This window comes from Bos javanicus, chromosome 6 (genome assembly GCF_032452875.1).
Source record: "Bos javanicus breed banteng chromosome 6, ARS-OSU_banteng_1.0, whole genome shotgun sequence".
Lineage (NCBI taxonomy): Eukaryota > Metazoa > Chordata > Mammalia > Artiodactyla > Bovidae > Bos > Bos javanicus.
The window spans coordinates 19,522,471-19,538,070 of record NC_083873.1 but is presented as its reverse complement, the minus strand read 5'-3'; the positions used below and the strand labels follow the sequence as shown (position 1 = coordinate 19,538,070).

The 15,600-nt window shown below is 43.9% G+C and overlaps 1 protein-coding gene and 1 pseudogene across 1 annotated transcript in view; both read left to right on the top strand.

The window, feature by feature from the left end:
- NPNT (nephronectin) overlaps positions 1 to 14,789 on the top strand; it is a 99,785-nt gene extending 84,996 nt beyond the window's left edge. The window contains exon 13 of the mRNA XM_061419468.1: positions 11,579 to 14,789. Within this exon, the coding sequence (XP_061275452.1) occupies positions 11,579 to 11,586 (8 nt within the window). The 3' untranslated portion in view covers positions 11,587 to 14,789. The remainder of the gene's footprint in view (positions 1 to 11,578) is intronic.
- LOC133250067 (ragulator complex protein LAMTOR5-like) lies at positions 1,873 to 3,380 on the top strand (annotated as a pseudogene).
- Positions 14,790 to 15,600: the final 811 nt, after the last annotated feature.

Sequence of the window (15,600 nt, the reverse complement as noted above, 5' to 3'; positions counted from 1 at the left end):
AGAGAGAAAACCCAGAGAATCAATAAAAGTAAAAATTTGTTCTTTGAAAGGATCAACAAAAATTAGAAACCGTTAACTAGACTAACAACCAAAAAAAGCTCTAAATAACTAAAATCAGGAATGAAACTGGAGTTGTTACTACTAACCTGACAAAAATAAAAATGATTATAAGAGACTGTTACGAACAATTATATGCCAGTTAGTTAACGAGTTAGTTAACAGTTAATGAGTTAGATATTCTAAATGAAAAGAACAAATTCCTACAAATTGGAAACAAACAAACAAAAGAACCCTCAAGAAAACAAAATCTCAATAGGCTTATTACAAGTAATGAAAGTGAAAGTGAAGTCCCTCAGTCTTTTCTGTTTCTTTGCAACTCCATGGACTGTAGCCTACCAGGCTTCTCTGTCCATGGGATTTTCCAGGCAAGAATACTGGAGTGGTGTGCCATTTCCTTCTCCAGGGGATCTGCCCGACCCAGGGATTGAACCTGGGTCTGCTGCATTGTAGTCAGACGTTTTACCGTCTGAGCCACCAAGGAAGTCCAAAGAGACTGGAGCAGTAATCAAAACCACCCAACAAAGAAAACTCCAGGACCACCTAAATGTCTTCACTAGTAAATTCTACCAAAATTTAAAGAATTAACATCAATTCTTTTCAAACTCTACCAAGAAATAGAGGATGAGGGACAGTTCCTAACTCATTCTATGAAGCCAGCATTACTGATACAAAACTAGATAAAGATATAACAAGAAAAGAAAATACAGTTGACTCAAACAACTTGGGTTTGAACTATTGGGGTCTACTTATACGTGGATTTTTTTTCCCAATAAATACCACGGTACTACATGCCCTCAGTTTGGTTAAATCCATGGATACAGAACCACTTTATAGTGGGAGGGTCAACTATGAAGTGATGCTCAGATTTTCAATCTCCCCAGGGGGTGAGTGCCATTAATCCCTACATTGTTCAAGTGTCAACTGTATAGATCAGTATCCTTTATAAGTACAAATATCTTCAACAAAATACTAGCAAGCTGAATCCAAAAGCACATTCCAAAGATTCTATATCATGACGGGATTTATGCCAGAAAGTCAAGGATTTATGCAAAGAAGGGAAAAGTGGTTCAAAATAAGACAATCATTTATTCAAAATTTTACTGGATGATCTAGTTAATGCAATTAGACGACAACAAGAAATAAAATGTATTGGAAAGGAAGAAGTAAAACTGGCGCCGAAAACTAGGAATTCAGAAAATCACGGTAAACTGCAGGCTTCACATGGCTGCGGCTTGAGGCCCCTAACTTACTTCTTGCTTTCTTTCTCTTGCTCTCCCCTTTGCTTTCTTTTCAAGATGATGCTAGGTGTAATCTGTCTGCTCACAGCATTATGGCCCCGCCAGCAACACTGTGGCTGGCAAGGGAATCCCCAGGCCTTGCAGATTCAAATAATGGTTGATGGACAGCTAACGCTGTCCTGTGGAACATGGTGGAAACATGATTTCTGAACCCAAGCGGTCTCACTCTCATTCTTTCACTGTCCCATCTGGAACCCTCCATTATTCTTTTCTTTCCCACTTGACTCATACAAGCAGGTCTCTTTCCACATTTTATCTCCTAGCCCTTTTAGGGAAGGAGTTTAGGATGTCATTCCTAAACTGCAGCCCCACTGTCATACCCAGTACTGTCTGTGTCAAACAGATTCCATTCTATCTTAGCTGCCAGGCAGATAGGGCAAAGGATTTGGGGTTTTCCTGCTGTCTAGTCTCTCGTTTCACTCAATCCTCAGAAATTTACTATGACAATTTCTCTCTCAGCCCTCAAGCCGTAGACCCTGTGCCATCTTCCACACTGCTGGGTGCTGCACTTAGTCACTCAGTCACGTCTGACTCTTTGTAACCTCATGGACTGTAGCCCGCCAGGCTCCTCTGTCCATGGGGATTCTCCAGGCAAGAATAGTGCAGTGGGTTGCCATGCCCTCCTCCAGGGGATCTTCGCAACCCAGGGATCAAACCCAGGTCTCCCACATTGCAGGCAGACTCTTTAACATCTGAACCACTAGGGAAGCCCATCTTCCATAGTGCCCAGCTCCAATTTCTCCAAGGGTTCCTCTTTGCATCCACTGGACTCCCTTCACCCCAGGCCTTGGCAGCCAACACACTGCTATGGTTTATCAGGCTGACCACTACCCAGAAGCCTAAATTACAAACTCTGTGGATGCTCAGTCACAAGGAGTACACCCCAGTGGGCATGCATGAGTGGGTGCTAAGTTGTTCAGTTGTGTCCGATTCTATAGACTCCATGGACCAAAATCTGCCAGGCTCCTCTGTCCATGGGATTCTCCAGGCAAAAATACTGGAGTGGGTTACCATGCTCTTCTCCAGGGGATCTTCCTGACCCAGGGATCAAAGCCATGTCTTTTATATCTTCTGCATTGGCAGGCAGGTTCTTTACCCTACCTGGGAAGCCCACATCCCAGTGTAGGAAGACTTATAGGACATAAGCTCTCTAGACAAGGAATACCTCCTAAGGAAAGTCCTGACAACCAGTCTGCTCTAATTCCAAAGTCCTCCTCTGGGTATGCTGTGGGAGGCAACTTGCGCAATGTCAAAAGGAGGGCCAGAGATGTCTGGTCAGAAATCACTGGGAGAGTAGAGGATGCTTGAAACCCCATCAGATTTGAAGGGAATTTGGGGGACGCCCTGATATCCAGGTTACAGCTTCCTGGTAAATGTTTCTGAGACACTGGATTCCATTCTAGGAGTGCTCTCTTGTTCTCAGGTGTAGGTTACTCAACATGGGAGGAGCCCCCTCTGAGCCAGAAGAAACGCCTCTGTACATACTTATATACAGCGTGTACTTGAGAATCAGAATTTCTGACCTGACACCAGTGATGAAGAAAGGCAACGCACAGTGGGATGGAGGCTACCTTAGAGCAGTACTTGGAGGACACGATGAAGAATCCATCCATTGTTGGAGCGCTAGGCACGATTCACAATGGCTCAATCTGGGCTGCCTCAGAACCCTGTCACATGAGCATGCTGGGGTGATATCTGTTTTAGCCCGGCAAGCAGCTAAGCTAACCTCAGACCCCACTGATATTCCTGTGGTATGTCTAGAATTAGATAATGGGGATGTTAGAAGCACGACAGCATCACACTGGCCGTGCACAAAATGGCCTCTTGATGACTCATAGTGGTTCTCCAGCATCCTGTCACAGGGACTCAGTCATACTTAATTATCTTCTAGAACTATTAGAGTTCCAATAATTAGACCATTCATGTAATATGCACTGGGTACTTTTCTATTAATTTTAGAGTAAACTGCTTTTTGACATTCTGTGGATTGAATACTATCAATACTTATCAAATACTAGATAAAGAAAGTATCATGTTTTGAAGCAGCAGGTTTAGGTCACCTTGTATACAGAATTTTGTTATGTTTAATAAGCCTGGTTGGAGGGGGAGAAAAGAATTGGAATTTTTTTTTAAACTGAAGGGCTAAAAAAGGAAAAACTTAAATTCTATTGTAGCAGTGCCTGGCCTTTGTGTAAGTTGGAGGATGGAGAAAAATGGCCTAAAAAACGGGTCTCTAACGTATAATATCACTCTGCAATTGGATCTTTATTGTTGCAGGATGGGAAAGTGGAGTGAGAGTCCCTATATTCAGGCTTTTGTGGTCCTTTACCAAAATCCTGCCTGATACAACTCTTGTAATTTAAAGCCTAGAGGACCAGAAGACTCTCCTGACATTTTATATGATTCTCTTCTAAGCTCTCCTGTCTCTCAGAGGGAAAACCCAGCTCCTCCTTCTTCTGACAGAACCCTTACTTCTCCAGAGGCACCTACTTCTCCTGATCCCTCTGATTAGTCTGACTCCACCTTCCTAGGCTGGAAGAAGCACAAGCTGGAATCAAGATTGCCGGGAGAAATATCAACAACCTCAGATATGCAGATGACACCACCCTTATGGCAGAAAGTGAAGAGGAACTAAAAGCCTCTTGATGAAAGTGAAAGAGGAGAGTGAAAAAGTTGGCTTAAAGCTCAACATTCAGAAAACGAAGATCACGGCATCTGGTTCCATCACTTCATGGAAAATAGATGGGGAAACAGTGGAAACAGTGTCAGACTTTATTTTGGGGGGCTCCAAAATCACTGCAGATGGTGATTGCAGCCATGAAATTGAAAGACGCTTACTCCTTGGAAGGAAAGTTATGACCAACCTAGATAGCATATTCGAAAGCAGAGACCTTACTTTGCCAACAAAGGTCCATCTAGTCAAGGCTATGGTTTTTCCAGTGGTCATGTATGAATGTGAGAGTTGGACTGTGAAGAAAGCGGAGCACCAAAGAATTGATGCTTTTGAACTGTGGTGTTGGAGAAGACTCTTGAGAGTCCCTTCGACTGCAAGGAGATCCAACGAGTCCATTCTAAAGATCAGTCCTGGGTGTTCATTGGAAGGACTGATGCTAAAGCTGAAACTCCAGTACTTTGGCCACCTCATGCGAAGAGTTGACTCACTGAAAAAGACCCTGATGCTGGGAGAGATTAGGGGAAGGAGGAGAAGGGGACAACAGAGGATGAGATGGCTGGATGGCATCACCTACTCAATGGACGTGAGTCTGAGTGAACTCCAGGAGTTGGTGATGGATAGGGAGGCCTGGCGAGCTGTGATTCATGGGGTTGCAAAGAGTTGGACACGACTGAGTGACTGAACAGAACCACCTTCCTATGTTCCTCCATAACCTCTGTTATCCCAAGAAACAGAGACTAGTCCCTCTGGGGTAACTCTAATTGGAGTTCCTATCACTCAGGATCCTAATTTTATGCTCTCTCAAGGCAGTGGCAAACGGTGAAGGATCAGAGTACATATGCCCTTCTCTTTAACCAACTTAGCCCAATGCAGACAGGAACTGAGCCAATTTTCTGAAGACCCTAGTAAGTTTGTTGAAGGGTTTCATGCCCTCACTCCAGTTTTTGATTTATCTTGGAAGGATGTTCAAGTCATTTTATCTACTTACTGTACCTCTGAGGAAGAACAGAATCTGGACAGAAGCCCAGGGGCATGCTGACCAGCTTTTTGGAGACCAACCTAGACATTATACTATGGGTGGAGATGCAGTCCTAAGCCAGGAGCCCCCTTGGAATCATAATTCCTGGGAGGGAACAGAAGCCAAGAAGCACATGAGCCAATGTGTATTAGAAGGGATGAGAAAGTGTTATCAAAAAGTCAGTTCACTATGAAAAGTTTAAAGGAGTGACCCAAGAAGAAAAGGAAAACCCAGCCCCCTTTCACAGGCAGCTTGTGGAGCCATTTAGGAAATATATATCAACATAGATCCCTCCACTTCTGAAGGTCAGTCCTTTCTGGGACACCACCTTATTAACCAGTCTGCCCCTGATATCGGAGAAGGCAATGGCACCCCACTCCAGTACTCTTGCCTGGGAAATCCCATGGATGGAGGAGCCTGGTGGGCTGCAGTCCATGGGGTCGCTAAGAGTCAGACACGACTGAGCGACTTCACTTTCACTTTTCACTTTCATGCATTGGAGAAGGAAATGGCAACCCACTCCAGTGTTCTTGCCTGGAGAATCCCAGGGACGGGGGAGCCTCGTGGGCTGCCGTCTATGGGGTCGCATAGAGTCGGACATGACTGAAGCGACTTAGCAGTAGCAGCCCCTGATATGGGGCACAATCTGGCCCACAAATGCCCATGCCCCAACTTCTACATGTAGCCTTTGAGGTATTTAATAATTGAGACCAAGCTCAGGAGGAAAAGAGAATCCAACGTGAGAAAAGACAGGCCAGGGCTAACACACAAAAGATAGCTGTTGCTGACAGCCATGCCTTGCTACCTCAGGACAATCTGAGGGGGCAAGAACGTCCAACCATCCGGCTAGAGGTAAGACCAATAAGGGGGAATGCTACAAATGCAAGTCAGCTGGCCACTGGGCCCAAGATTGCCAGAAAGAGTTCCCTGGCCAATGCCCAGCCTGCCAACAAACAGGTCATTGGAAGAGGGGCTGCCCTCAGTCCTGAAGGGGAAGTGGGGGCTCCTGCTCTCGAGATGGCCATGCTGGACGACTGAGATAGCCCAGGGATTCTGGCGGCTCCCCACAATGAGATGTCTGTCTCTATGGAGGAGCCCTGGCTAGTTCTTGCAGGGGCAGGTAAGAAAGTCTATTTTTTAATTGATACAGGAATCACTTACTGTCTTAATTTCTCACATTGACTTCTTTCCTCCAAAAACTGTACTGTGACTGGTGTTGATGGAAAGCCTCACACCCACTATCTTACTGGTCTCTCACTTGCCAGTAAGAGCAGTAGTTGATTTCACATGCTTTGCAGTTGTACTTGAATGTCCCGCCCCATTACAAGGGTGAGACCTTCTGAGCTCCCTGGGGGCCACACTATGAGTAGGAGGCCCTAAGTAGCCCCTTATCTTGACTCTAAGACAGACCAGCCAGAAGAGCAAGATGTTATTCCCACCATATTCTACAAGCAGTTGACCCTCAGTTTAGGACAAAAAAATCCCTGAAAGGGCCATAAATGCCCATCCTATAAGAATTAGCCTTAGGCCAGAAACTGCCTAACCTAGCAGGAGACAATATCCTATAAAGCTGAAAGCGAAGAAGGGTTTATGACTTCTCATGGATAAATTCTTAAGACATGGCTTCTTGTTGCCCTGCCAGACTCTGTGCAATACTCCTATTCTGCTAGTTGTTAAGCCAAAGGGTGGTACAAGACCTTAAAGCAGTAAATGACACAATGGTCACTGTATATCCCCTTGTGGCCAATCCTTACAACATATTAAGCCAGATCTCTGAGGACGCTATATCATTTACTGTACTAGATCTCAAGAATGTCTTCTTTTTCATCCCAGTTCATTTCTCATCACAATATCTGTTTGCTCTCGACTGGACTAACCTTGACTTGGGCCAAATGCAACAATATACCCGGACGATATTGCCTCAGAGGTTTCCAGACAGCCCACACTTGTTCACCCAGGCCCTGGGAAGGGAACTAAGGGAAATACACCTAAAACGAGGTGCTATTCTATAGCATGTAGCTGATATATTAATATATAGTCCCTCCATGGATCAAAATACCATGGAAGTCCTTAATTTCCTGGGGACCTGGGGTTACAGAGTCTCTTGTACAAAAGCACAAATCTCAAAGCAACAGGTTAAATATTTGGGATTATGTTATAAACCCTGGAATTAGACAGTTATCTCCAGATAGAAAACAAGCTATGTTAGGCCTAAGCACTCTGAAGACAAAGAAACATCTCCATACATTTTTGAGCAAGGCAGGACTTTGTAGAATTTGGATTCCAGAACTCGGGCTAATAGTTAAGCCCCTATATGAAGCCACTAAAGGCCCAGATACAGAACTGTTACTTTGGAACAGAGAATAGGAAAAGATTTTTAACAATAATGAGCCCCTGTTCACAGTCTTCCCACCTTGAAAAAGCCATTCATCTTATATGTGGCTGACAAGCAGGGGACAGACGTGAAAGTCCTCATACCAAAGTTAGGGGGAGTTCCTCACCTATAGGTTACTTTTCCAAGCAACTAGACTCCATGGCCTGATGTTGGCCTGGCTGCCTCTGGACAGTAGTTGCCACCACTTTCTTAGTGGAAGAAACTAACAAACTTACCTTTGGACAGCCCCTGGAAGGCAGGACGCCTCATCAACTGTATGTACTCATCAAGTACAAGGGATGCTAGAGATAAAAGGCCACCATTGGCTAACAGGAGGCTGCATTATTAAGCGGCTTTGCTCCTTGACTCTCCAGAACTAAACCTCAAAACTTGCCACACTCTTGGGCTTCCCTGGTGGCTCAGCGGTAAAGAATCCACCTGCCAATGCAGGATACACAGATTTGATCCCTGGTCTGGGAAGATGCCACATGTCATTTAGCAGCTAATCCTGTGTGTCCCAACTATTGAGCTTGTGCTCTAGAGACTGGGAACCACAACTACTGAGCCCATGCCCCAGACCTACTGAAGCCCATGCACCTAGAGCATGTGCTCTGCAACAAGAGTAGGCAGTGAGAAGGCTGTACACTGCAACGAAGAGTCAGCCCCGTTCTCCACAGCTATAAAAAAGCCTGTACAGCAATGAAGACCCAGAACAGCCAAAAATAAATAAGTTATACATAAAAAATACTTGCCACACTCTTAACTACATTAATGCCCACCAAAATCCCATAGCTAACACATTCTTGCCTCAAAACCCTTGACCAGGTCTGTGCCCATTCAGTTCAGTTGCTCAATCATATCTGACTCTTTGTGACCCATGGACTGCAGCACACCAGGCTTCCTTGTCCATCACCAACTCCCAGAGCCTACTCATACTCATGTCCATCGAGTTGCTGATGCCATCCAACCATGTCATCCTCTGTTGTCCCCTTCTCCTCCTGCCTTCAATCTTTTCCAGCATCAGGGTCTTTTCCAATGAGTCAGTTCTTCCCATGAGGTGCCACAGTATTGGAGTTTCAGCTTCATCATCAGTCCTTCCAATGAATATTCAGGACTGATTTCCTTTAGAATGGATTGATTGGATCTCTTTTCAGTCCAAGGGACTCTTGAGTGTCTTCTCCAACACCACAATTCAAAAACATCAATTATTCGGTGCTCAGCTTTCTTTATAGTCCAAATCTCACATCCATACATGACTACTGGAAAAACCATAGCCTTGACTAGATGGACTTTTGTTGGCAAAGTAATATCTCTGCTTTTTAATATGCTGTCTAGGTTAGTCATACCTTTCTCTTCCAAGGAGCAGGCGTCTTTCAATTTCATGGCTACAATCACCATCTGCAGTGATTTTGGAACCCCTCAAAATAAATTCTCTCACTCTTTCCATTGTTTCCCCTTCTATTTGCCATGAAGTGATGGGACCGGATGCCATGATCTTAGTTTTCTGAATGTTGAGTTTTAAGCCAACATTTTCACTTACCTCTTTTTTTTTTTTTTTCACTCTCCTCTTTCACTTTCATCAAGAGGGTCTTTAGTTCCTCTTCACTTTCTGCCATAAGGGTGGTGTTATCTGCCTATCTGAGGTTATTGATATTTCTCCTGGCAAGCTTGATTCTAGCTTGTGCTTCATCCAGCCCAGCATTTTGCATGGTGTACTCTGCATATAGGTTAAATAAGCAGGGTGACAATATACAGCCTTGACATACTCCTTTCCTGATTTGGAACCAGTCTATTGTTCCATGTCCAGTTCTAATTGTGCCTATAGGTCTGACCTAACAGACCAGGTATAGAAATCCCTGAGGAAGAATGGTTTACTGATCACAGTAGTTTCATTAAAGATGGAGTCAGGAGGGCAGGATATGCTATAGTAAGCATTCAGAGTCATAGAAGCAAAACCTTTGCCACCTAACAAACTCAGCCCAAAAGACTGAACTGTTAGCTCTAACCTGAGCCTTAATCCTAAGGGGAGGAAATACTGTAAATATGTACACAGACTAAAAATATCCCTTCCTCTTTTTACATGCCCACACAGCTATCTAGAAAGAGGGAGACTTCTAAATGTAAGAAATTCCTCTATAAAATATGGAGTTGAGATCTTATATCTCATAGAAGCGGTTCAAAAACCAAAACAGGTAGCAGTCATTCACTGCTGCAGGCACCAAAAGGGAACTTCTCACATTTCCCGAGGAAACAACAGGGCAAATTGAGAAGCAAAGAAAGCAGCTTTGATGCCCATAAACAAAGTGGCTGTAATGCCATCCCTAACCCCTTTTAACATTATACATGGTACTTGACTTCCAAAAAGCACTGGGCACAAGACAGAGAGGGAATTAAGGGAACAGATGGGTGGTGGCACATAGATCAGAAATTGCTCATACTTCTGACCAATGGAAAATTATCAAAGCGCTCCTGGAGACAGTTACTCAAGCCTGTGCCCTTCATACCATCCATAATCCAGGAGGCAATGTCAAGCCTCTCCCTCTTGTTAACCAAGTACGGCAACATGGGACTTACCCAAGAGAAGACAAGTAGATTTCACTCAGGTGCCCTCTTTTCAGGGCTTCAAATACTGACTAGTCTTTATAGATACCTTTGCTGAATGAATAGAGGCCTTCCCTACTAGAAAAGAGAAGAGACTGAAGTGTCGAAGGTGCTCCTAAAGGAAATTATTCCTAGATTTGGGTTGCCCCATCATCTTCAGAGTAACAATACACCTTTGTTTGTAGTGAAAGTAACTCAACAATTTTTGCAGCTTTAGGAATTAGCTACCACCTCTATTCATTCTGCGGAGAAGGCAATGGCACCCCACTCCAGTACTCTTGCCTGGAAAATCCCATGGCTGGAGGAGCCTGGTGGGCTGCAGTCCATGGGGTCGCTAGAGTTGGACATGACTGAGGGACTTCACTTTCACTTTCCACTTTCATGCATTGGAGAAGGAAATGGCAACCCACTCCAGTGTTCTTGCCTGGAGAATCCCAGGGACGGGGGAGCCTGGTGGCTACCATCTATGGGGTCGCACAGAGTCGGACACGACTGAAGTGACTTAGCAGCTATTCATTCTGAAAACCTCAGTCCTCAGGAAAAGTGGACCAGGCTAATCATACTCCAAAGAAAACCTTGTACAAACTCTGTTAGGATATGCTAGAGGCATAGTATTGCCTGCTGCCAATAGCCCTTTTAAGGGTCAGGGAAGCTCCTAAAACAATGACTAAGTTAAGCCCTTTCGAAATGACATATGGAAGACCGTTCCTTACTCTGAACATGCTAGGTGATCCAGAAAACCAAGCTCATAAACCTAGCATTAGTCACTTAGTCATGTCCAACTCTTTGTGACTCCATGAACTGTAGCCTGCCAGGCTCCCCTGTCCATGGAATTCTTCAGGCAAGAATACTGGAGTGGGTAGTCATTTCCTTCTCCAGGAGACTTCCCAACCCAGGGATGGAACCCAGGTCTGCCTTGCAGGCAGATTCTTTACCATCCGAGCCACTAGGGAAGCAGTATATTCTAGGTGTCATAAACCTAGGCTAAATCCCAAAGCCTAAACGAGAATATGGCAACAGGACTTCCCTTATGATTCAGTGGTAAAAAAAATCTTCCTGTCAATGCAGGAGACACTGTTTTGATCCCTGATCTAGGAAGATCCCACATGCCATGGAGCAACTAAGCCCACGCACCCCTGTGCTCTAGAGCCTGGGAGCTGCAACTGCTGAAGCCCTTGTACCTTAGAGCCCCTGCTCTGCAACAGGAGAAGTCACTGTAATAAGAAGCCTGTGCAATGCAACTAGGGAAAAGCCCATGCAGCAGTGAAGACCCAGTACAGCCAAAAATAAGAACTGAAATTAAAAAAAATAGGAATATGGCAACAGAGTACAGCCCTCTCCAGATAACAGTTCCAGTGGCTCTGTTGTAAACTCTGAAAAGTGGGTACTTTAAAAGACCTTGAACAATGAGTCCCCTGGTGACCAGCTACTCCCAAAATGGAAGGGTTCTTCCCAAGTCCTGCTGAGCAACCCCTATGGTAGTCAAACCCCAGGGGTTCACCAGCTGGGTTCATCTGTCCAGGATTAAACCTGTTTCTACTGATATGTTACAGGAATCTGAAGACCCACATTCCAGCCCATCCCTGTGAATCCACTCCTTCCTCCAAGACTCCATAGGATCCAGAGGATCCAGGACAGCATGAAAATTTCAGATGGAGGAGTGAGCCACTACAAGACCTGAAGCTACTATTCAAAAAGGCCCTAGGCCTAAGTATCCATAGCTACAGTCTTCCTTTTGCCTCTTGGTACTCCATTCCACTTACAGAGAAATAGATATATTCTGGTAAATGATAACTATTGTCCGTTTTTGCCCTCACCCTTGCTCTCAGAATTCACTGAACTTTTCTGCCCTTGCTGGGTGATTTAAATATGATCCTGACTGGTGCTGCTATAAAGCTAATAATTGCCTTAGCTTTTCTATGACTATTTTCCTTACCCACAGGATAGACATACAGCTCTCTGGTTTGCAATGCACAAACTTTCATTTCCTCCACCCAGTTGACAGAAGGCTGAATTTGTTTACTCCAAGCTAAGTCCATCATGCACCAGAACGACCCCCTTCCCATCCCATAAGGAATTTTAACCAAGTTCCTGATGGAAATTGCTCTTCTACAAGAGATCCAAAGGCTCAGAACAGTAATGTACAGGGTCAGAATTGTTCATTTTCCTACTGAAGAAAATTCTAATATCTCTTGCCTAAGTCCACCCTTAGCAATAGAAAGAGAAAATAAAGCCAAACTACAAGGACGAAGAATTGGCATTAACACACCCCAGCACTTTATAGTGTCTCCTCCTAAACCAGAATTCCAGTTACCTATGTGTGCTCAGAGTCCAGATTGCTACCCGAAGGAAGAAGGATCAACACTTAAGGAACAAGTATCAAGATGGAGGGGCTTCCGAGGAGGCTCAGAGGGTTCAGGATGGGGAACACATGTATACCTGTGGCGGATTCATTTTGATATATGGCAAAACCAATACAATATTGTAAAGTTAAAAAAAATAAAAAAAAAAAAAAAGAACTGACATCTTGGGGAAAAAAAAAAGATGGAGGGGCTTTCGAGGCAGTTCAGTGGTAAAGAATCTGCCTGCCAGGCAGGAGCTTTGGGTTTGATTACTGTGTCAGGAAGATCCCCTGGAGAAGGAAATGGTAACCCACTCTGGTATTCTTACCTGGGAAATCCCATGGACAGAAGAGCCTGGGGACTACAGTCCATGGGGTCACAGAAGAGTCAAACATGACTTAGTGACTCAACAACAATCAGGTTGGAGAACATTTTTCATAACAATAGAATTGAGCGGCTGGGCCTCGAAACCTTAAGCCCACTAGTCTATATTGTATCCCACCAGGATATGTTTTCATATGCCAGGTGGGTAAGAAACCACGGGCCACTAATTGCCTATGCAGCAACTCCACACCTACACAGTATATGCCAGGAACCTTGATTACTCCTTTCTCAATACACTCCTTAAATGAATTGAAGCATTTGGCCGAGTTCATCAAAACTGTTCACTGGATTAACTTGAGACTTACCTGGTGCCATCCCAGACAGAGACACCTGTTTCTTTGGGTAAACCTTGTTACCATAGTGGAGAGTAGCTGCACACCAACATGTCCTTCGAAACTTGTCTCATACTCTTCCTGCCATAGCTAACAGTACCGCTAATTCTCATTAGTTTACAGAAGTCTCTAGACTCACTGGCCAAGGCTGTACTTGACAACCATATGACACTGGATTATCTGTTGGCAGAAGGAGGAGGAGTATGTGCAGTTGCCAACAATTCCTGTTGCACTTATATTAACACCTCTACTCAGGTAGAGATGGACATTGAGAAAATTCAACAGCAAGCAACCTGGCTTCAACAATTAGCTAGCAATCCTCGCTATTCAATACAGGCTGGAGAATTGAAAACTGGTTTTCTAACTTGTTCTTCTGGATTTCACAAGGTATTAAAAACTTTCTGATGGGAGGTTTCCATTTTCTTATAACCTTCCTCATTTCAGCCATACTGATTTATGCTATATTTTGCCTAGTGCTTTGTTGTCTTCCATATTATTGCAAATCTGCAACTTAGACCTTTCAGTCCAACAAGGAGGCCTGAGACCAACAGGTTCAGACTTTCCATTTTAGAGATAGATATTAAAATTTTAAGCCTGAGATTAACAGATATGCTGACCTTGCGTAACCAGATTCCTACCCTTGCTTGAGCCTCTGATTGTAATAGTCGTTTACTGGTTTTTAGTAAAAGACCCCTGCTTCTCTAATCAGTTTGTTTTCTCCAGGGCACCGTAAGATAATGATGATGCAGGGACTTCAGCCACTCCTCAAAGCAGATCCTGCCGAAATAACAATAAAAGTCACTCTGGGGCCCCTTAATGAGACAGGTTGAGAGCTCTGTGACCCCAACTAGGTAGGGTCTAAGAGCCCCTTGCCATGCTTTAGAAGCTACAGAAAACAGACCTTTGCCCTTCATCTTCCCAATAAAGATTTCTTGAGGTCTCTTAGTGGGTATTTGAGAGAGGAGGTAGATGGGCCTCACAAGGTAAAGCAATTAGAGATTCATCCCCTGTGGACCTGGCTGCTCAGATGGTGCTAGTAGTAAAGAACCTGCCTGCCAATGCATAAGACACAAGTTCAATCCCTGTGTTAGGAAGATACCCTGGAGTAGGGCGTGAAAACCCACTTCAGTTTTCTCCAGTGTCCATGCCTGGAGAATCCCATGGACAGAGGAACCTGGCAGGCTACAGTCCACAGGGTCACAAAGAGTTGGACACAACTTAAGTGACTTAGCATGCAGCACTCATACACCCCTGAGGACCTATTCTCTAAGATGAGAATAGCAGGACAATTGAGAAAGGAGGCTGGGCTCTGTCCAAATAGAAGGTAAGAGACCACATATGTCTCAAAGTCAGGAGACCTCACCAATTACACAGACACAAACACACACACACAGAAAGTCTCCTTGGAGGTCAAAAGGGGAGTGATGCTAAGTGATGCCAACTACCCACAGGCCTCTCTTGTAGAATCTATGTTGGCTAAGAGATGTGTGCATACACATGGGTGGATCCTGAGATATACTAACTATGGACTCTGAATCAGCAAATTAAAATGATTGGCCAAGGGAAACCTGGAAGAAATATCCCATAAAAGTAACTCAAACTACCATAAGTATATGACTCTGTGACTCTTTCTGAGTCTGCCCGTGTGTCTATCCACATGTACTATATGTACTCTTTTTCTCTTAATAAATACTTGTTTCACTATATTCCATCTTTGTGGAAATTCTTTTCTGCAAAGCCAAAGAACTAGGGCCTTGTCACTAGACCAGCCACTGGTCTAATTAGGTTAGGATTCAGTGCTCTCACTCCCATGATCTGACATCAATCTCTGGCCAAGAACCAAAACCCTGCTTTAAGTCACTGCAGGCCAAGACCACACGAAATCAAAACTATCTCTAATGCAGATGTCATGATCCTACATATAGAAAATCACAATAAACCCACAAACAAGCTGCTAGAGTTACTAAACAAATTCAGCAAAGTTGCAAGCTGCAAAATTAACAACTCAGTTTTTCTTTGCATCAGCAATGAGCAATGTGAAAAGGAAATTAAGAAAACAATTTCATCCATAACATCCAAAAGAATAAAATAACTAAGAATACATTTAGCCAAAGAGATGAAAGAACTGTACACAGAAAACTAAAAACACATTGCTTAAATAATGTGATGAAATAAAATTTATATTTTACGGCAAGGTGGGAGCAATTTAAACATGAAATTTTTCTTCTCCTATTTGGGCTTCCTCATTTCCCTTTAGGGTATATTGTGCATTTAACCAGACCTCCTTAGGAGATAACCTTCCTTTTTAATCTGCTAAGGGGCCATGATAACCCATGATCCACTGCTCATTCTTACGTGTAGATCTGGACAATGTAAACTGTCAGCAATACATCATTTGACATACAACCCTTTGTCTCAAAACTTTGTATAATTGTGCTTTGACCTTTAACAGGTAGAATAGTCCTCAGAGCTTTCTGAAAGATTGTCACATTGGACATTTTATATATATATATATAT